Source organism: Gavia stellata, chromosome 24 (genome assembly GCF_030936135.1).
Source record: "Gavia stellata isolate bGavSte3 chromosome 24, bGavSte3.hap2, whole genome shotgun sequence".
Lineage (NCBI taxonomy): Eukaryota > Metazoa > Chordata > Aves > Gaviiformes > Gaviidae > Gavia > Gavia stellata.
In genome coordinates this window covers 1166029-1185163 of record NC_082617.1, presented here as the reverse complement: position 1 = coordinate 1185163, position 19135 = coordinate 1166029, and the positions used below count along the sequence as shown (strand labels likewise).

Genomic DNA, 19135 nt, shown 5'->3' with positions numbered 1-19135 from the left:
GCGGACCGGGATTGCGCAGGACAAGCAAGTGCCGGAGCATTCGGTGTTGGGCTGGGTATTGCCAATGGCTTTGCTCAGCACGGGGAGGAAAATGACCAAATTTTCCTGTTTTCCCCAAAACAGGGGGTGAGTCCCGGAGCAGGGGTATGATATAGCAGCTGGAGGGTCAGTGACCCAGCCCTGGCAGGCGCTGGCACCCCAAGGGTTTGCGGGAGCAGGGCTGGCGGTGGGAGATGGCAAAGGTGGAGATGTGGGAAGTGAGGGTGGCCGGGGCGGTGGCGGGGCACCCCGTCCAAGGGGCGATGCCACTGAGAGCTCAGCACTCCCCCCAGCAGGGTCCCAAACCAGGGAGCCCAGGCAAATGTCACCTGCAGGCCATGTGGGCCCTCTGCCACCTGCCCCGGGCACCGTGCCCGGCTCCTCATGGGTTTTTCAGCCCTGTTGTCTCTCCTGTAGCTGGGACCGTCCTCCCCGGGGGGTCCACGGTTGTCAACAGCTGCAGCAGCGCAGCCGAGCGGCTCTGCAACTTCGTCTGCGACTGCAGCGACTGCTCTGATGAGAACCAGTGTGGTGGGTGCCTGCCCCCCCGCAATCCTCCGACCCCCCCAGCCCTGCCCCCAGGGCCCAGCTCTTGGGGCGAAAGCAGGCGATGGAGCGGGGGGCACCACGGGTGCAGGTCCTTGGGGTGGGTGCTCGTCCCTGGGATGGCTGCAGATCCCTGGGGTGGGTGATGGTGCCAAGGGTGGGTGCAGGACCCCGTCGTGGGTGAAGGTCTCCCAGGTAGGCACAGGTCTCTGAGGTGGGCATAGGTCCCCGGGCTGGACACAGGTCGCCTGGGTGGGTGCAGGACCCTGGGGTGGGTGCAGGACCCCGGGGTGGGTGCAGGTCCCCAGCTGGACCCAGCCCTGCCCTGACACCCTGTCTGCCCACCCTCAGGGTATCTGCGGGGCTCGGCTGCGCTGGGCACCCCCTTCACCTGTGATTTTGAGGAAGGCGACTGCGGCTGGCAGGACGTGAGCACCTCAGCTTACAGATGGGTGTGGGGCCGGGCCAGCCTGGCCGCGTGGGGCACAGGGCCCCACTCAGACCACACCATGGGCACCGACCTGGGTAAGCGGGAGCTGTGGGCTCTGGGCACCCCAGCACTGCACCTCTGGGCTATGGGTGCCCTGAAGCTGGGGTGCCAGGACACCCATCCTTGTAGGGTGCAGGGGACAGAGCAGACCCATGGAGGAGCAGCAGCGGTGCTGGCCGCAGCTCCGGTGCCATCCCACGGGGCTGCAGTCCCCGCTTTGCTCTCTGCCCTCCCCAGGGTGGTTCATGGTGACCGTGTCCCCCCCGGCAAAGGCCATGGCCACAGCATGGCTCAGGTCGCCAGTGATGCGGGAAGCAGCCGCCACGTGCGAGATCAGGGCCTGGTACCACCTCTCGGGAAGCGGTGAGGACACCCACGGTGGGCGTGGGTGGGTGTCGGGGTGCCGGGCACAGGGAAGCGACGATGGGGGGCAGTGCGAAGAGATGGGGCCATCTGCCCCCGTGGCAGGGACAGAGCCACTGGCACCTCAAGATGGGTCCTTGCCATCCCGCTCGCCTCTTTCATGCTCCGCATGTAGAGCTGGCAGGGCTCGGTTCGTCCTCGCAGGTACCCAGGGATGCCCGGTGCCAAGGGCCACGTTTTGGGGCTCCCCGCAGGGCTCAACCAGACAGAGCGGCCGGTGCTGCGCCTGGCCATGGCATACAGGGATGAGGTGGTGGGGCTGTGGCAGAGCCCTGAGCACGGAGACGAGGGCTGGCACCAGCTGGTCGCCTACCCGGGCCGGATTGCGGAGCAGTTCCAGGTGAGACAGCGTTGTGTTGGCACCCGGGCACTGTCCTCACGAGCTGGGGCCAGGGGAGCCGGGTGATGCACCGGGAGCCGGGGATGCCTGTGCAGCTCATGCCACTCCTGTCCTCTCGTTGGCAGCTGATCTTCTCTCTGACACAACCGCCTGCGTGCGGGGCAGAGCTGGCGCTTGACGACATCGTCTTCAGCAACTGTGGCTTGCAGGGTGCGTCCCACGTCTGCCGGGATGAGACGTGAGCCTGGGTCCCTGGGGAAATTGGTTTGGGCTTTGCACCCCGGGGAAGCTCTCCCGCTGCCCAATGTGTCTTGGGGGCACCTTGCCCTGGCCAGGGCATGGGGCGGGTAGCGAAAGCCTGACCCTCGAGTCACCCAGGGAAGGATGTGGGGAGAGCCCAGCACATGCCAGGGTCCCTGCGGGCCCAGCCATGTGCTGACGGCGTGTCCCACTGCCCCAGAGTCCGGGCAACAGGTCTGTGGGGCAGAGGAGAGCTGCTGCCGCCGGGGCTCCCGCCTGGCACAGCACCGCTTCTGTGACGGCACCGACGACTGCGGGGACGGCTCAGACGAGGACGCAATGCGGTGCAGTGAGCATCCCTGGCCCTGGGGAGGGGGTCCTGCCCACCGGCCCCCCCGACTGCACGGATGGGCTGAGGGTCTGCCCTGGCAGGGCAAAGCCAGGTCATGGGGCTGGCAGTGTTCACCCCAGCTGTGCCCCATGGCTGTGCAGCTGGAGGGGTAAAATCACCCCGAGGGTTTGGTGGAGGGGTTAGCCCACCACAGGGACCTCCCTGGGTCACTCTGGTCTCCCTCCCTCTCCACAGAGTCCTTCACCCTCTGCTCCTTTGAGCAAGGTCTCTGCAGCTGGGAGGCGGAGGTCGGGCAGCCAGCGTGGGAGAGGAACACGAGCCTGAACCTGGGGACCGCATATGGCATCCCCACCCGGGACCACAGCAATAACAGCAGGGCGGGTACGTAACCGGGCACCGGCACCCCAGGGGAGCCCCACTGTAGGTCCCTGGGGCATCACTGGCCCTGGGGCAGATGTGCCCTCCAGCCCTTGGGGTAACATGTGCCTTGGTTCGGCTTGAGGCTGTATCGGGAAAACAGCGTCTTGCACCCGCACTCCCAGCCCAGCACCACTCAGCCCCTTCCCGGCGTCTGCCACAGGTTTTTTCCTCCACGTGGGCAGCGCATCAGCCGCAGGGGCAGGCGGCACGGCACGGCTCAGCAGTCCCACTTTCCAGGCCACCAACTCCTGCTCTGTGAGTCACAGCCGGGAATCCACGTCACAGCCCGGGTGGTCCGGCAGTGGCAGAGGACGGGGTCCGCAGCTGTGGGGACCCCCACGTGGGGCTGGGGCTGCAGTTGGCCCTTTGCTGGGGATGGGCAGTGGGTTTTTGGGGGTAGCTTGGTGGCATCTCCAGTGCCCGCTGGGAGCTCTGAGCTCCCCCAGGCCCACCTTTGTGAGCATCCCGTGGGGCAGCAGCCATGCTGTGGGGTGCGGGGGGCTGCATGCCCCTGCCCTGGGGCTTCGGAGCTCACTCACACCCTCCCCATCCCCAGCTCGTGCTGTACTGCCACCTCCATGGCTCAGCCACCAGCACCCTCAGCATCTCCTATGTGACCAACTCCACCAAGCACCTGGTGAGGGAGAGGATGGGGGACCTGGGCAGCTGCTGGGTCCGGGAGAGAGTGGACTTCAACGTGACGGGGAGCTTCAAGGTGGGCTGGCGCCATGCCGGGGCAAGCTGGGCTGCCTGCGGGGCTAGGGGCACAGGGCCACCCCCAGTACGCACCCATGGGACCAGGGGTAGGGGTTGAACTGGAAACCGGACACCAAAGCTGAGCCTCCTGGTCTTGGCATGTGCCACCCTCGTGTCCCTGTGTCCACGCCTCCAAACCCCCTACCAGCCCCCCCACCCCAGGGACCACACCACCGGAAAGGGGAGGGGAGTGTATGTGTCTTCATCCATCCCATGCCACCCCATGTCACCCCATGCCACCCCATGCCTTCCCACTGTCCTCTCTGCTGTCCCCCATGGCCACCCACACAACCAGATCCCCTCCCAGCTGGCCCTGGAGGGCACCCTGAGGGCACCCACACAGCACCCTGAGGGCACCCAGACAGCACCCACGGGCAGGCTGTGGCTGTGTGCAGGGGCAGCACCATCGCCCCAAGCCCACCGTGGCCGTGCCAGCCCACCCTGTGCACCCCTTCCAGCCGCAGCATTGCCCCTGCTCCCACCGAGCCCCTTCCCGGGGGAAGCACGTGTCGGCCGATCACAGGAGCTGGGTTCCCCTGTTGCGCAGCTCCCCGGTGTCCCCCCGTGCCCAGCACCGTTGCCCAGCCCCTCCATACTGTGCAAGACCCCACGGTGACGTTGTCGGCGTGGTGCTTCCTCGCAGGTGCTGATCGAGGGGGTGGCCAGCGGTGCAGGGACCGTGGCCATCGATGACCTGATCCTGTCTCCGGGCTGCATTCGGGAGCAGGGTGAGCCGGAGGGTGGCCGCCCCCCACCCCAGCATGGCCAGTGGTTCCCAGGTGTCTTGTGCCCATGGCACCATCCCTAAAGGACTGACCGCAGGGTCTGCCCGTCCCTCTGCTCATCACGGTGACTCTCCTGGGCACAGCGCGGCAAGCACTTGCCCTGGGGCCCGCAGCCCAGGTTGCCTGGTGTCCTCGTCCTGCGGCTGTGACACTGTGACACCCCCCACCCCTCTGCCCCAAAACCTGCCCAAGCCACGTCACACAGGCAGCTCTCACCCACTCCCTTGGTCCCCTTCGCCTGGTGGCTGCAGGCAGGGCAGGGGCAGGATGGGACTGGGGAACATGAAGAGCCGGGGAGGTGGTCAGGGACGGGGACGTCTGGAGGGGCTGTGGCTTGAAGGGGTGATGCTGCCGGGCCCTCTCCCCACTGCTCTCCCTCCCGGGCTGTTTCACCATCAGACAAGCCTTCGACCACACTGCCGAGCCGGGCGGGTGCCGGCCCCTGTGCGGCCAAGGAGGTGGCCTGCGACAGCGGGGGCTGCATCAGCGAGGAGCTGGCCTGCGACTTTGCCGAGACATGTGCCGATGGCTCCGATGAGAAGCGCTGTGGTGAGAGCCACGTGTGGGCAGCCGGCTGCCCGGTAGCCACGTGGTGGAGGGGACCAGGGCAGGGTGACCCAAGCACCCCTGGGCTGGCACGGCCAGGGGATGCGGGTGCCCGCACAGCCCCCAGGAAGCGTGGTGGCCCAGCGGGGCTGAGCCTGGGCTTTTGCAGGAGCGACCACCTTCGAGGCAGGGGCTGGGGGCTGGCACGACGTCAGCGTGGGGCGGCTGCGCTGGGGCGTGCAGAAGGCCACCGAGCCTGCCGACACCGTCCTCACAGGTGAGGCCGTTCTCACCGCCGAGACAATGCTCTTCAGTCCCCAGCACCGCGGGGGCTCCCGGGGTTCAGGGACCCCCTGCTCCCACCTGGCCAAGGGTGGGTGGGTGCCACCGTGGGAAGCGTGGGGGTGATGCCTGAGCAGGGTGCTGGGCTGGGGGTGCTGCCAGGGATGTGGGGCCCCTGCCCTGACCTTCCAGGGTGTTTCCGTGCCCAGGGGCTTTCCTGGCCCTCCAGGCAGGAGAAGGACAACTGGTGGCTCCTGCAAAGGCACGCACGCCTCTGCTGGGCCCCTCCGGCCCCGCCTGCGCCATGGAGATGAGCTACCGCATCCACAGCGGCCCCCAAGGTAACCCCCTGCCCGGCCCCAGGGTGGGCTGCCTATTCCCTGCCCCCCCCAGCTCACCCCTGGGGTACCTGCCTGCTCCCTGCCCCCCTGCCCAGCCCCAGGATGCCCTGCCCGCTCCCTGCCCCAGCCTGGCACAGGGCAGAGCCCTCCATGCCTGCCTGCCTTTGCTGCCTCTCCCAGCCCCGCTCTGCCCCATCACACCATCCTGGAGCCGGGGTGTCCCTGTCCCCATCCCTGCCCCCTGTGGCCATGGGCTGGGTGGGTGCTGGGGCCCCGGGGGGGGCTCCTAGGATGCGGCCGGGGGCTGCCGGTGCCCGCCGGTGCCCGCAGCCGCTGCACCAGCTTTTGTGCCCAGGCTTCCTCGCCGTCAGCATCACGGATCACACCACTGGGACCACCCACCTGGCCTGGCACACGCAGGGGCACAATGGCATAGCTGGGGGACATGTCCACATCCCACTGGGGGAGAGGAGACGGCCCTTCCAGGTGCGCACAGGGGCACAGGGACCAGCCTGGTCTGCTACTGGTGGGGCAGTGCTGGCCCTGCCAGGCACCCCGGGTCTCACCGCCACCGCCGTGCTGCCCCCAGGTCGAACTGCTGGGGCTGGTGGATCTGCAGGACTCGGCGAGCGCCGCTGTCGACAATGTGACGTTCGTGCAGTGCCACCCCGACGTGGTGCCACCGGGGGCCGCGGGTACAGCTGGGGGCATGTGGGCAGGGAGGGTGGCTGTGGGCAGAGATGGATGCTGCTCCCATGGGGGCTGCCTGGTGACTGTCACCCTGTCCCCAGCCCAGGGACAGGACCACGGTGCAGAAGCCCTGGGGCCAGGGCCGAGCACACATCCTGCTCTGGGGCATCTGCATGGGGTGAACTCAGGGAGTGGGGTGGGGGAGCAGAGGGAAAAGGACATTTTGGGGACCTGTTTGCTTTTGGGGTGCCTTATCCCCACTCCCTCACCATGGTCGCCTCTCTCTGGCCAGAGCTATCCTGCAACTTCGAGAGAGGCATGTGCGGCTGGTACCAGGACCAGTCCAGTGACTTCAAATGGGTCCGCAGCACAGGGCAGGGGCAGGGCTCCGACCACACCACTGGCTCAGGTAAGGGGCTGGCTCCCCTCCCACGGCCTCCAGGCAGCCCGGGGGACCCCACAGCCTCCTGTCCTCAGGGCCAGGACGTGCCCTGCACACTCCAAGCAGCCCCATGCCCGAGAGGCAAGCTTGGCCGGGGCAGCCTGGGGGGACCCAGATCCAGGACCAGGGTCCTGGTGATGCAGGCGCAGCTCAGGACACTCATGTCCATGTCCCCTCCACCCTGGCTGTCCCCAACACTCAGGCTACTTCTTGGCCGCGGATCCCTCTGCGCCGTGGAGCCACGGGCAGCGGGCACAGCTCGTCACCTACCGCCAGGAGCCCGCCACCGCCCCGCGCTGCCTCTCCTTCTGGTACCGCTTGGCCGGCCCGCAGATCGGTATGCAGCCCCGTGGCATCCTCCTGGGGATGCCCCAGCTGGGCTCCGCTCCCCTGGGGACAGCGGGGTCCCCAAGGGGCACAGGACAGCTGCCCAACACTCCCCTTCACCCAGGCACCCTGAACCTCAAGCTACGGTTGGAGGGAGCAGAGGACACAGTGCTGTGGACCCGGCGGGGGACCCACGGCAGCATCTGGCACCGGGGATGGGCGACGCTGCCTGCCACAGGCCGGCAGCAGTACCGGGTGAGGGCTGGGTGTCCCCCGCCCTGTGCCACCAAGTGCCGGTGGGGCTCGGGACCATCTGACATGGCTGTGTGGGTGGCAGGTGGCCTTTGAGGCCGTGCGGGATGGGTTCCTGGGGGACGTGGCGTTGGACGACCTGGCGCTGACGGCGGGGCCCTGCGGGGCTGAGCTCTCCTGCTCCTTCGAGGCAGATGCCTGCGGGCTGGCAGCCAGCGGGCAGCACATCTGGCTGCGGCAGAGCAACGGCACCGGCACCACCACCGGCCCTCTGGCCGACCACACCACCGGCACCGCCGCAGGTACCGGGTCCACGGCTTCCTGGGGCTCTGGGGGAGCCCTGCTGCCTGCCCTGCACGTCCTGCCTGCCTGCCCTGCCCTGCCTGCCTGCCCTGAATGCCCTGCCTGCCCTGAATGCCCTGCCTATCCCCCATGCTTGCCCTGCCTACCTGCCCTGTGTCCTGCCTGCCTTCCCTACCCTGCCTTTCTGTGTCCTGCCTGCCCTGCCTGTTCTGAGTGTCCTGCGTGCCCTCCCTGCCTGCACGGAGTGTCCTGCCCACCCTCCCTGCCTGCTCTGCTCAGGATATGCAGAGGGCACTACTGTATGGGGCTCCCCAACCCTGGGGCTCCCCAAACCTGGACTTTCCCAGCCCCAGGGCTCCCCAACCTGGGGGGGATTCCCAATGTAGGGGGGGACTCCCAGCCCCAGCTGGATACGCTGGTGCCCCCCCCCGGAGTAGGACTGGGCAGGGGTCACGGTGCAGGGGCTTCTCTTCCCTAGGCCATTACATGGTGGTGAGCACAGGCAGGGGCTCCCTGCCTGCGGGGCGCACGGCTACCCTCACCTCCCAGCCCTACCAGCCCTCCACCCCTGCCCAGTGTCTGGCGTTCTGGTACCAGCTGAGCGCAGGGACCCCAGGTGAGTACTCTGACCCACCACGAGGCCCCCCCGGGGACACCTCTGGATGGGTGGGGGTCAGGCACAGCACAGCCCTGAACCGCTCCCCCCCATGGTGGGTGCCCTGGGCAGGCTCCCTCGGTGTCTTCGTGGAGCAGAACGGGGTGCAGAGGAAGGTGATGGGCGTGAGCACCATGGAGGGGAATGCCTGGCACCGTGGCCAAGTCACTGTCCAGCCGGACGGGGACTGGCAGGTGAGATGGGACAGGGTGCCGGGGACCTCACAGTGGGGAGGGGGACAGGCTGGGGGTGACAAGGGCTGCATGGCGGCTGCCAACCTCAGCATGCCACCCTGCCTATCCCTCGGGCAGGTGATATTCGAGGCGGTGGGAGCTGGAGGCGACCATGGGTACATCGCGCTGGACGACCTGCACTTGTCAGACGGAGCCTGCCCTGAGCCAGGTGAGAGCCCACGCTGTGGGGGCACCATGGACCGGCCAGCGGGATGGGGCACCCCATGGCAGCATGCGGCTGTGGGGATGGGGACAGTCTGTCCCGTCCATTACAGCTCTGCCATGGCTGCCAGGCACCCTGCTCCTGCTCTGAGCTTGACCTGGACCAAAGCTGGGGGTGGTGGGGAGGGGGCTGGGGGCTGCCTTCCATCGGATGCCCCATCGCCCACCAGGCAGCACAGGGCAGTGGGTGCCTGCAGTGCTGGGTGCATCACAGCCCTCCCCGCTTTCCTCCCAGCGTCCTGTGACTTCGAGTGGGACACGTGCGGCTGGAACAGCCCCTTGGACCCTCGCCTGCACAGCTTTGCCTGGGGCTGGAAAAGTGGGGTCGCCCTTACCAAGTACCCCGGCCCCGAGCAGGATCACACGCTGGGCACAAGGGATGGTAGGAGACACCCATCCCTCCCAGGGCACCCTGGCGTGGCTGGAGGGAGGAAGAGGAGCTGAGAATGGATGGGTTCACCCATGAATGTCCCCCCTCCCAGTGCGTCCCAGGGGCCTGGCTCCACAGCATCCCCATCCCTTCCTCACCCGAGAGGGACTGCTCAGTCCCAAAAGCAGTGAGGATTGAGGCTGGGAGGGGGGATGCAATTCTCCAGCCATTGCTCTGGGCATTTGCGGGGGGGTGTGGGGGGGAGCAGGACGCATGGGGTGGGCTGCAGGATGGGGGGGACAACCTTTGCTCTGTCCCTACCTGTCCAGGTCACTATGTGCACTTCGACACCAGTGTTCTGGGCTCGGGGGGCACCACTGCTCGGCTGGAAAGCCAGCACCTGCCTGCTGCTGCCGACTCCTGCCTGCAGTTCTGGTACCACATGGACATCCCGGAGCACCTCTGTAAGCACTGCAGGGGCCGGGAGGAGGTGCTGGCCCTGGGGAGGGCATCAGGAGCCCACAATGGGAGCGGGGGGCTTGGTCAGGGGCTGCAAACCCCCTCCCCACCCACGGGACCACGGACACTCTGGTTCAGCTCCAGCTGGGTGGTGGGGATGGCCCATTCCCACTGGGTGCTGCCATCTCAGGGGAGGATGGCACACCCAGGAGGACCCAGTGGCTCTCGGGGGGGCTTCGGGCAGCCATTGATGCTGGGGCGCCTGTCCCCCTCCACGTTGCAGCCAGCGGGGAGCTGCGGGTGATGCTGCACAGCACAGTGGGGCAGCGCACGGTGTGGAGCGTGGCGGGGCACCGGAGCCGGGGTTGGAGGGGCAGCATGGTGCCCGTGCAGAGCCCTAGCGAGTTCCAGGTGAGCAGGGCCACCCTGGGGTGCAGGGTGCCCTCCGGGGCTGTGGGGTGCCCTCTCCATGCATCACCCCTCACATCGCATCTTTCCCCACAGATCATCTTTGAGATCACCACGTGGAGGTGGCCGATGCAGGGGACGGTGGCCCTGGACGACATTGTGTACAGCACCGGGGGGGGCTGCCATTCCAGCCCAGAGGTGCCAGTGGAAGGTGCGGGGAAGGTTCTGGCTGTGAAAGATCAGCCCGGTGCCGCTTGGGGTGCTGCACTGAGGCTAGAGCCAGCTCTCCTGGGCGATGGGTCAAGCCTGGCAGCATCTCCTCTCCCTGCAGAGAAATCCTTTGGCAGCTTTGTGGCAGAGGTGGTGCTCATTCTTCTCCTGGCCATCATCGTCCTGGCGCTGGTGGCTGCTGGAGGCCGGTACTGGCTGAAGCGGCAAGGGCTGGCAAGCGGGACACCAGCGGAGAGCAGTGCTCCCCAGGGCTTCGATAACATCACTTTTCGAGATGTAAGGACAGGGGTGAAGGGCTCTCCCACTTACCCCCAACCGCACCAAAACAGCATTTTCCTAAAAGCTCAGCAAATCCCAGCAGGCTTCCCTGAGCCCGCACTCTGCCAACATGTCAGGAAGGTGCAAAGGGCTCTACTTCTTATCTGATTGCTGGCAAACCAGTGACCTCGAGCTGCAGGACTGACCTAAAAAATGCTGCTGCTGCCATCAGGCAGTTGCTCCAGAAAGAGCTGAGGCTGCGATCCTCCTGCCCAGAGCCCTGCAGAGAGCGGGTCATGCAAACAATGCTCATCCTCTTCAAGCCAGCAACTTAAAACAGTGAGAGGAGGCTTAAGTTACAGTTTCCTTCAACGGGTTTGGTGCCACGTAGACCCCAGCAGAGCCACCGGCCCCAGGACTGACCCCAAAAGAGGACATGGAGCCCCCCCAGGCATGCTGGGGGGTCTGGTTCCTCTGCTGGGGTCATGGTGGGCTGGCACGCAGGTTCTTCCCTCTGCAGCCTTGAAGAAGTCCTTGTATTTCAAATTAGACACAGCCTACGCTTACTGTAACCAATTCCCATTCACCCTTCTTTACAGGACAAGGTCATTATATCTCCGGTGCCAAAAGAGGGGGATGAGGATTGAAATAACAAGCCAGCAGCAGTAATTGCCTACTCACGCCTGCGAGGTGTATGCAGGGCAGAGCATCCCTCCAGCAAGACCTTACACTCCGGCAGCTGCCTCCAGCTCTCGGCATCCAACATCGGGCAGCGGGGAGCTGCGCGGGTGCTCACCCCAGGGTGCCAGCCCCACAGAGGGGCGCGACGCTGCCTCCACTACCTCCAAACACACAGGAAAAGCATTGCTGTCTTTTGTAACATGAACTTTCTGCACCGAGATGTGGTGACGTGCCCATGCTTTGACAGCTGCCGTCAGCAGGAGTTTCTTGCAACTGCCACCCTCGTCTGGGCAGGGTCCTGGCTGTAGAAGGGGGCAAAGTGCGCAGTCCTGGCCCCCCCAGGACTGGGCAGATCAGTGGGTGCTGCATGGGGTACGAGCGCCTTCCCACATCCAGGATTAAGCGCGAGAGCTCCCAGCGCAGAGCCACTACGGGGAGGAAGCCCAGTGCTTCTGCTGGTTTTGGAGGGGGCGGCTTGGGGGGTTGGAGAGGTGGCTGGGAGGGAGGGCAGGGAGCGGAGCAGAGCCGGGGGGCACCACACAGCACACCCGAGGGCACAGCGCAGCCCTGACCCCGCTGTACGGGTGCCCACCTACCGCAGGACTGCCCACGTGCCTTTCAAGGGCTCTTGATAATTTGCATTTAAACGTCACTGGGAAAAGAAAAGCGTTCCCAAGGTGCAGCTGGGCTCAGGGCCAGGGCACCCACACCTGTGCCCAAGGCCACCCTAAGCCCAGGACCCTTCTGGACTCTTCCCCCCCTGCTTTTGAAACTTAATTTAATACTGTGCAACCCCTAAGCAGCCCGTGGCCAAAGCAGCCACCCAAGTACAATAGCAGACAGACCGGTTCAGCCTCTGTGCAGGTGAGCCACCCATCAGGGATCCTGCCCTCCTCAAACCCCCCAAGCTCGTCCGGAGGGGATCGGGGCGTTCTGCTTCCCCGGTTTGTGACCAAAGCCTGTTTCTCCTCCCGCCCTGCCACAGAAAACTCTCCCTTCAGCTCTGCCCCGCTTAGGATATGCCACAGTCACGTTGAGCACCATCCCTACAGCTCCACCACAACACTGTCCTGGCAGTGCCCTGCACGAACCAGCCCCCAAGCAAAGCTGTGCTGGGTAAAAGCGAGCTGGGTAAGGGCGGAGGCGAGAGATAAGGAAGGCTCTGGCTTCACAGAAATGCCCGACTGAGTGTCTCCGCATCTGTCTTGCTCTGTAGAACTCCACAGAGACTCCACTCACCTCCGCACAAGATAAAACCACAGTATCGATTTCATCTCTGGGCTGCAAGCCAAAGCTGCAGTCCTCAGCGACAGGGAAAGGAGCAGAGCAGCCAGGAAGGCTGTGCCAGCCCTGGCCACTACCCCAGATGCTCCAGGTAGTCCCACTAATTACGCTTCCAGAAGGAAGAGGGTGCTGCAGCTCCAGTCACGCCCAACCACAAAAATTTACTACCAGCTGGTAAACACGCAGCAACTACCCCGTGCAACTAAAGGGTATCAAACTTTATTATAGATCTCTTTAAAACAGGCTGGAAGGAACAAACAAAAATGTCATTGTGATGCAGTGACTGAGTCATCATTTCAAATGCAGACACCAATCAACCCCCAACTCTCCCAAATTATTTATATATAATATATCCCACCCCTCCCCCAAATTGTTCCAATTAAATGATCACATTTCAGACCACCCCAAGCGTCTTAACATCAGCTGTTTCTAAACACCAAGACGCAGATGTTTTCTAGCAAATCAGATGCGGCATTATTTTGGGTTTAGTTCCTCAATCTCTGGAAAGGAGGAAGGAAAAACAAAATCAGGAAAATCGCTTCTTTAAGGTTGCCTTTTTACAGCAGGTACAGATTCGGCAGATTTCCCCCCCAAAGCAAGTCTGAAACCCTCTTGTTCAGCTTGGCAATACGAAGAGAGATTCTGGTGGTTAAGGAGAACCAGCCAGACGAGATCAGTCTGAACAAACTGATTTCGAGGCTTTGTTGTCATTTCCCTTTGGGGCCGGTTTCCAGCGGTTTTCCAATATCCTTCCCACGCAGTTTAAGGCCTGGAATAAGACAAAGGAGATGACCACCATGAGCTGCCATCAGCACTAGATGGTTCACCCAATAACTTTACTGCCTCCGACTTTTGCTGTAAGGAAGAGGACATCCCCAAGAGAGGGCAGGGGAACCAGCGTCGGGGAGAATCCTACTTTAGTTTCTAGGGGCACCAGGCCAGTTTCAGACTAAGCTCCACTTCTTGCTTGTGCCCCGACTACCTTCCTGAAAACGGTACCTGAACTGGCCGAGGAGAGTAACATCAACACTAGTGGCTGCAAGATACTTTCCCAAGTATACTCAGGCCCTCGCGGGTCGTGGCATCTCACTGATTTGGGGAGGGGGGGAAGCATCCAGGGGCGGTCCCCAGGGCATGGCCCCAAGCACGAAGATGAAGAAGAAAGTAGAACGAGAGCTCCGAGCTCTGGTTTCAGTCAGCGGATCCAGGTTTTATCGAAACACGGCTTAATGACACCGCACCCACAACAACCTACAGCCAGCCGCTGATCCCGAGGTGGAAAACATAACGTAATGTAACATAAAGTAACATAAACCAAAACATCCCTCCTCGGCACTGAAAACGTTGTTATTTCTGAAATCTCCTTCCTGAACTTACCAATGGCTCTTTCGATCTTGCCCATAACCTGGTTATTGGGGATCGCTCTTCCCGATTCGTAGTCAGCAATAACTTGCGGTTTTTCATTGATTTTCTACAAAGAGAGGAGGTGTCTCAAACACCGGCCCCACACGCAAACACTCAGCACTGACCCCCCCAGTACTCACACAGATACCTAACAGCCTCTAATTATGCCAGGATCGGAAGACAAAGTGCTACTTCCAGGCTCATTCCGTCACCACGGTTGCCTCCCTACGCTATGGGAGCGTCGCAGCGATGGCGATGCCCATCCTGGACAGGCTTCTACCTCCCTCGGCCTCCCAGGAGGAGCAGTAACACTACGCGTTGCTGTTCCTTAAGACAGCAGCGAGCTTCTGAACGCCGCGTCAGGCCCAGATGGTACAAAAAGCCTCACGTCGGTGCCGAGTTGATGGGAGGAGGGCGGGAGAAAAGCCTCCTACCAGCTCACCAGCCGCAGCAACGCTCCCTCTCCAGGCAGGCATTCGAGGGCTGCGCAGACAAGGCCCTACAAGGTTTCCTAGATAACTAACACTGCCTGGAGATCAGCCTTCAGAGAAGTCGCCTTCACCAAACCTGCTGCTCCTGACACCATCCCGCCGCAGCTGCCCGCGAGGGGACAGGAAAAGCATCCACCTTCGCCTCGAGGTGCCTCAACCCGCCTCAGGGGAGCAGGAGCAGAGGCCAGCGGGCCCCAGGCAATACTCACCGTGGCCAAGTCCTTCTGTGTCATGCCCTTGCTCTGTCGGCCCTGCTGGATCACTTTGCCCACCTCCAGCGGAACTCGGTCGTGGTGCAGCTCTTCTGTTTCTCGGTCGAGCTTGGCCGTGTTCTTTGTAATAAAGTGTTGTTTGTTTTGGCCTGCTGCCCCTGTCATTCAAAGCAACAACAGCAGAAAAACCCAGGACAAACAGAACGAGGCTGAGAGCTGCGCCAAAAAGTCTCGGAGCGCTTTTGCTCAGCTGCGCAAGATCCCAGGCAGCTTTCAAGACATCAACGTGCCAGTGTCAGCACCCATCTCAACCCGATCCTGCCCGCAGCAGGTCCGCGAACGTGTTGGCTTAATCCCATTAACACTGATGTCTAAACACAGCCGTGCAGAGCCCTCCCCTCTCCTTCCTTTACATCTGAACTTCACTCCAGATAGGCAACATCTTGCTCTCGCTCGGGGATTTAAGATTCAAACTTCACTTCAGACACACACATTTGTGCTACAGCGGCGGGTGTGGGGGGGTGCCTGTTAATATTTGAACTTGCACCTTGCTTGCTTGGGTATGAAGCAGCGTGAATAAGTGGCTTTTAATCTGTTTTCTGATGCCTTTTATGAGTAAACTCTAACTCTGCTGGGCTTTGCTGAAAGTCTCAGCTTCAAACTCATGCTGTTTACTGTTTAGTCTCATGTTAGTTGCAGTACTCAAGTCATAGTTTGAATCCTTTCTCTCACGTTAGTCTGTGACGATCGGCCTCTTGACAAAAGCTGACTAAGCCTCGTTCAAGGATCATCTCTTTCCTTACTTCCAACAATCATAAGCTCGTCCTTACGTGAGAGAAGCTGCATCGGACAGGAGCCGGGGAACTTTTAAAGAGCAACGCCCCAGGCAGATAAGCAGCCGTTGAAAACCTCGCACATATGTTACCAACAAGAGCAACGGGCTGCAAAACTTGGGAGTTGAAGCTTTGGGATCATGAAGGCCCTTGCGAGCGCTGCACAGCCTCAGGAACACTAAGGTTCTTGTTGACGTTTTTATTTACGGTCGCTCTGGCACCAGGTGCTGGCCAGAGATCAGCTCTGGGCAACCAGCAACCTGAAGCTGGCTATAGGGGAGCGCTCCCCACATCCCCGGGGGCTGCTGCCCACCCTCCCCGGGGTGCCCGGCGCCTCTCAGCTCCATGCAGCCCCAGCTAGGACAGCCTTTGCCTCAGCCGCGGGGTGCTGCCTACCCTCTTCGAGGCAACCGCCTCCAAGGGCGACTCGCTGGGGCAGGCCCGACGCGGGGCTGGGGGGCCCACGCACCGCACCGCTGCCGGGGAACGGCGCCCACCGGGTCGGCCTCCCTGGGCCTACCCCCCCCCCGCACCGACGCAGGCTGACTGGGGAGCCAAGCTGCGGGATACCCACACTTCTTGGAGGTCTCCACGTCCTCTCCGCGCCGCTGGGCCGCCAGGATCGCCTGTGGAAAGTAAAGGGGCCGACGTGAGCGCTCCGCTAGTCAGAGTCGCCCCGTCAGCACCCGCCGGGGCCTGGCTGCAGGTTCGCCCGGGCCTCGGCCGCAGAGCTCGCCCGGGCCTCGGCCGCTGAGCTCGCCCGGGCCTCGGCCGCAGAGCTCGCCCGGGCCTCGGCCGCTGAGCTCGCCCGGGCCTCGGCCGCTGAGCTCGCCCGGGCCTCGGCCGCTGAGCTCGCCCGGGCCTCGGCCGCTGAGCTCGCCCGGGCCTCGGCCGCTGAGCTCGCCCGGGCCTCGGCCGCGCCAGGCCCCAGCCGCTGCGCCGCTCGTCGCCGTCAGTCACCCACTGACCTGCTTGGACTTGGCCTGGGCCGCGCTAGGGCCCTTCTTGCGCAGCACCGTGACCGTGTCCCAGTCGCTCTCCGCCATGGCAACGGCAACGGCAACAGCACCGTCCCCACCCGCCGCCGCGCGCCACTGCCCGGGGCCGCGCCCGCCGCTGCGGGGGCACAGCCCAGCGCCCGCCCCCTGGGAGGCGGGGTCGGCCGCCGCGCCCGCTGATAGGGCGACGCGCACGCCCTTCAGGGAAGGCGGCCTCTCATTAGCGGGGAGAGGCGGGATGGCAGTGGGCGGGGCCTCGGGCTCCTCAAGGGCCTCCGGCACAATAGCGAGCCGGCTGTGACGCTGTTGCTCGTAACCGGCACAGAAACCTAGCAATCAGCCTACTCGCTATCCGATTGGCTACTGTACACGCCGGGCTGGAGGCGGGCGGGCACGCGCCTGCGCCCGTTCAGAGGCTGCTCTCACTGCCAATAACCCCTTGCCCAGAAGGGATTGGCTTCGTCCACGGCGCTGTCAGAACCGCTGACCAATGGCCGCGCTCGGCTGGGCAGAGCTGGGCATGCGCCGTGGCGGCTACCTCCACTCGCCCGGCCCGATCCCCGCGGCCTCCGCTGGTCGCATCCGTTCCCGGCCGTGGCGGGGTGCTGAGGAGCCGCCCGGGCGGCAGCCGGCGGGGGAGGGCGGCGTGGGGCCTTCCTGGCCTCCTGGCCGCCCCGTGCCTCGGCGCAGGGCGGGGGGGCGGACTTCCTCTCGCCGCGTGTGGAGAAGGCGGGTGTTCTCTGGCAGGTCCTTCCTGCCGCCGGAGGGGCCCTGGGGCCGGGGGCTCCCCGCGGGCCTCCGCCCAGGCGGAGCGGAAGGAGCCCCGCTCCCCGGCCAGCCCCGGCCCCCGGGGGAGCGGCCGCTCCGGTGCCGGGCACGGCGCTTCGGCCGCTCGGCGGAAGGCGGCGCCGGGTTGCGCCCGCATGGCGGGACGCCTGCGTAAGGCCGCGGGGGAGAGGCCCGCTCTGCCTCCGCAGGGCGGCAGCGTCCCCGCCCGTTCGGCGGGGGGACAGCGCGGTGCCTCAGCCCCGCGTCTGAACCGCCCGGGAAGTTCCGCAGGAACTCGGGGCAGGAAAACCCGAACCTCTCGCTGCCGTCGTTTCGGAAGTGAGGGGAGCGGGGTCGGAAACCCTCGGCGGTGTCTTTGTAGGCCCCCCTCCGAGCCGTGGGCAGCGGGAGCGGCTGGGGCGTGGGTGAGCCGGGCCTCGCTCGCAAACGGGGCGCCCCGAGAGCGTGGGGGTTTTCCCTCCGCCCAGTCGGTCCGTGGTGTCTGTGCCCGCCACGCGGTCGGCCCCGCCTGCCCGGGAGGCCCGGGAGAGAGCGGCGTGGGGACACACACGGGGAACGTTAAGGAGGCGCGTCGCTCCGTGTCGCCAGATGCGTTCCTCCGGCTGTGCGACGGCAGCTTCATTCGGGGCCACCCCGGCGGTTGCTGTCTCTTTGGAAACAGCATGCCCTGCCTTCGGTGCTGCTGCCGGGGTCAGGGTTCGTTCCGGAGGCGGAGAAGGGGGATTTCTCCCCTGAACGACACCGGCCAGCCGAGAACTGCAGCAGCGTCCAGGTTTCTGTAATCACCCTCCCAGACGGGTGCTGCCATGCCGGGAAAAGGGACGTGCAGCGGCACGAGGGAGGCGTTGCCTGTCCCGGTGTGCTGCATCGGGCCCTTCCCGGTGCTGCCACACGCACAGGGATGCACCTTGGCCCTCACGGGAGTCCCCGCAATCTCCGGTGCCGGCCCTGCGGGGAGCAACTTGCCTTGATGGGCGCCCGAGCGGCATGCGGCCCCGCTGAAGGACTCGGTGCCTCCCTGAGCTCACCCACAACCAGCTGGGCCTGCGGTGCAGCCTCGGGCCACGGCGAGCTGCCCTGACTGCCTTCCCTGTTGCGAGCTGCTCCGCTCCGGCACTGTCCTCGCAGCCGGGGGCTACCGGGAGAGACGCCTTGGCCACTCTGTCGGGGGTAGCCCTGAACCGGTTGCACCCGGTTCTGACTGGGGAGGATTTCCCCACCCAACGCCGGGTGAATTCCCCGCGCGGTGAGAACAAGACCGTCCCTGCCCCGCCGGCGCGGGCAGCGGTAAAGCCCCCAGGCCCCCGCACCGCCTCGTCACGAGCGCAGGGAGGGCACCGGGAGAGCGCCGGCAGCCCCCGGCGCATGGGCTGAGCCGGGGGGACACGCGGCCTGGGGACCTCGAGCGACACAACCTGCCGTCGAGGCCTTGCGCCGAGCGAGTTCCCCTGCGGAAAGCCCCTCGCGCTGACCTCAGCGCCTCGTGGCGAGCGGCTGCGGTTCCCCCCGCGTCATTTTGCGCTTTTTTTGTCTGAAAGCCGACCCCGCCTGCCGCCGCCCGTCCTTCCCGGTGCCTCTGGCCTCCGCGTTCCCTCCGAGCGGGCGCCGCGGGACGGCCATGGCCCTCTGCGCGCAGGTGAGCGGGTGCCCAGCGCTGCCCAAAACGGCCAAAGGTGCCCCAGGGAAACCCCTCCGGGGGCTTCTCGCCCGGCGCAGCCCGGCTCTGCTGGGTGAGGGGGGGTCCCGGCGGGAGGGTGGCCGTCCCCGCAGGGTGGGGGGTCAGGGTGCCCCCGGGCCGAGCACTGCTGGCCCTCCGGGCCCCCCACCAGCAGGCGGGGGGGGGTGAAGTGGTCGCGGGGGGCTGGGTCCGTTCCCAGCAGGGGTGGCCTGAGGCGGGGACGTGGCGGGGGACGGTGGGGACGGGGGGGGGGGGGGGACAGCGGGGGGGCGATGCTGGGGGAGGAGAAGCGGCAGAGGACGGGGTGATGGGGGGTGACAGAGAGGAGGTGATGCCGCGTGTGTGCGAGTGACCG

At 65.0% G+C, this 19135-nt stretch overlaps 2 protein-coding genes across 4 annotated transcripts; one reads left to right on the top strand and one right to left on the bottom strand.

Moving 5' to 3' along the window:
* Window positions 1-361: 361 nt before the first annotated feature.
* Window positions 362-11057, top strand: MAMDC4 (MAM domain containing 4). Its single transcript, XM_059829023.1, is given in 29 exon segments — window positions 362-430; window positions 432-570; window positions 937-1110; window positions 1313-1453; window positions 1693-1838; window positions 1964-2048; window positions 2299-2427; window positions 2665-2811; window positions 3011-3105; window positions 3407-3565; window positions 4250-4334; window positions 4791-4940; window positions 5107-5214; window positions 5429-5560; window positions 5916-6046; window positions 6150-6255; window positions 6543-6659; window positions 6895-7029; window positions 7144-7274; window positions 7357-7573; window positions 8053-8190; window positions 8302-8423; window positions 8541-8631; window positions 8920-9066; window positions 9384-9518; window positions 9797-9924; window positions 10018-10132; window positions 10253-10428; window positions 11010-11057. Coding segments are annotated over 29 exon segments (3696 nt in total).
* Window positions 11058-12572: 1515 nt separating this feature from the next.
* Window positions 12573-16371, bottom strand: EDF1 (endothelial differentiation related factor 1). 3 transcript variants are annotated; one of them, XM_059828682.1, is made up of 5 exons: window positions 16284-16371; window positions 15890-15941; window positions 14480-14640; window positions 13753-13846; window positions 12573-13144 (listed from the first exon to the last, which is right to left on the bottom strand). In XM_059828682.1, the coding sequence occupies exons 1-5, from the start codon at window positions 16359-16361 to the stop codon at window positions 13083-13085; spliced, it is 447 nt and encodes a 148-aa protein (XP_059684665.1). In that variant the 5' UTR covers window positions 16362-16371; the 3' UTR covers window positions 12573-13082. The 3 variants fall into 3 exon arrangements, with proteins under 3 accessions (XP_059684665.1, XP_059684666.1, XP_059684667.1); XM_059828683.1 differs by having other exon boundaries at window positions 14534-14640; XM_059828684.1 differs by having other exon boundaries at window positions 14543-14640.
* Between the last annotated feature and the right edge of the window lie 2764 nt (window positions 16372-19135).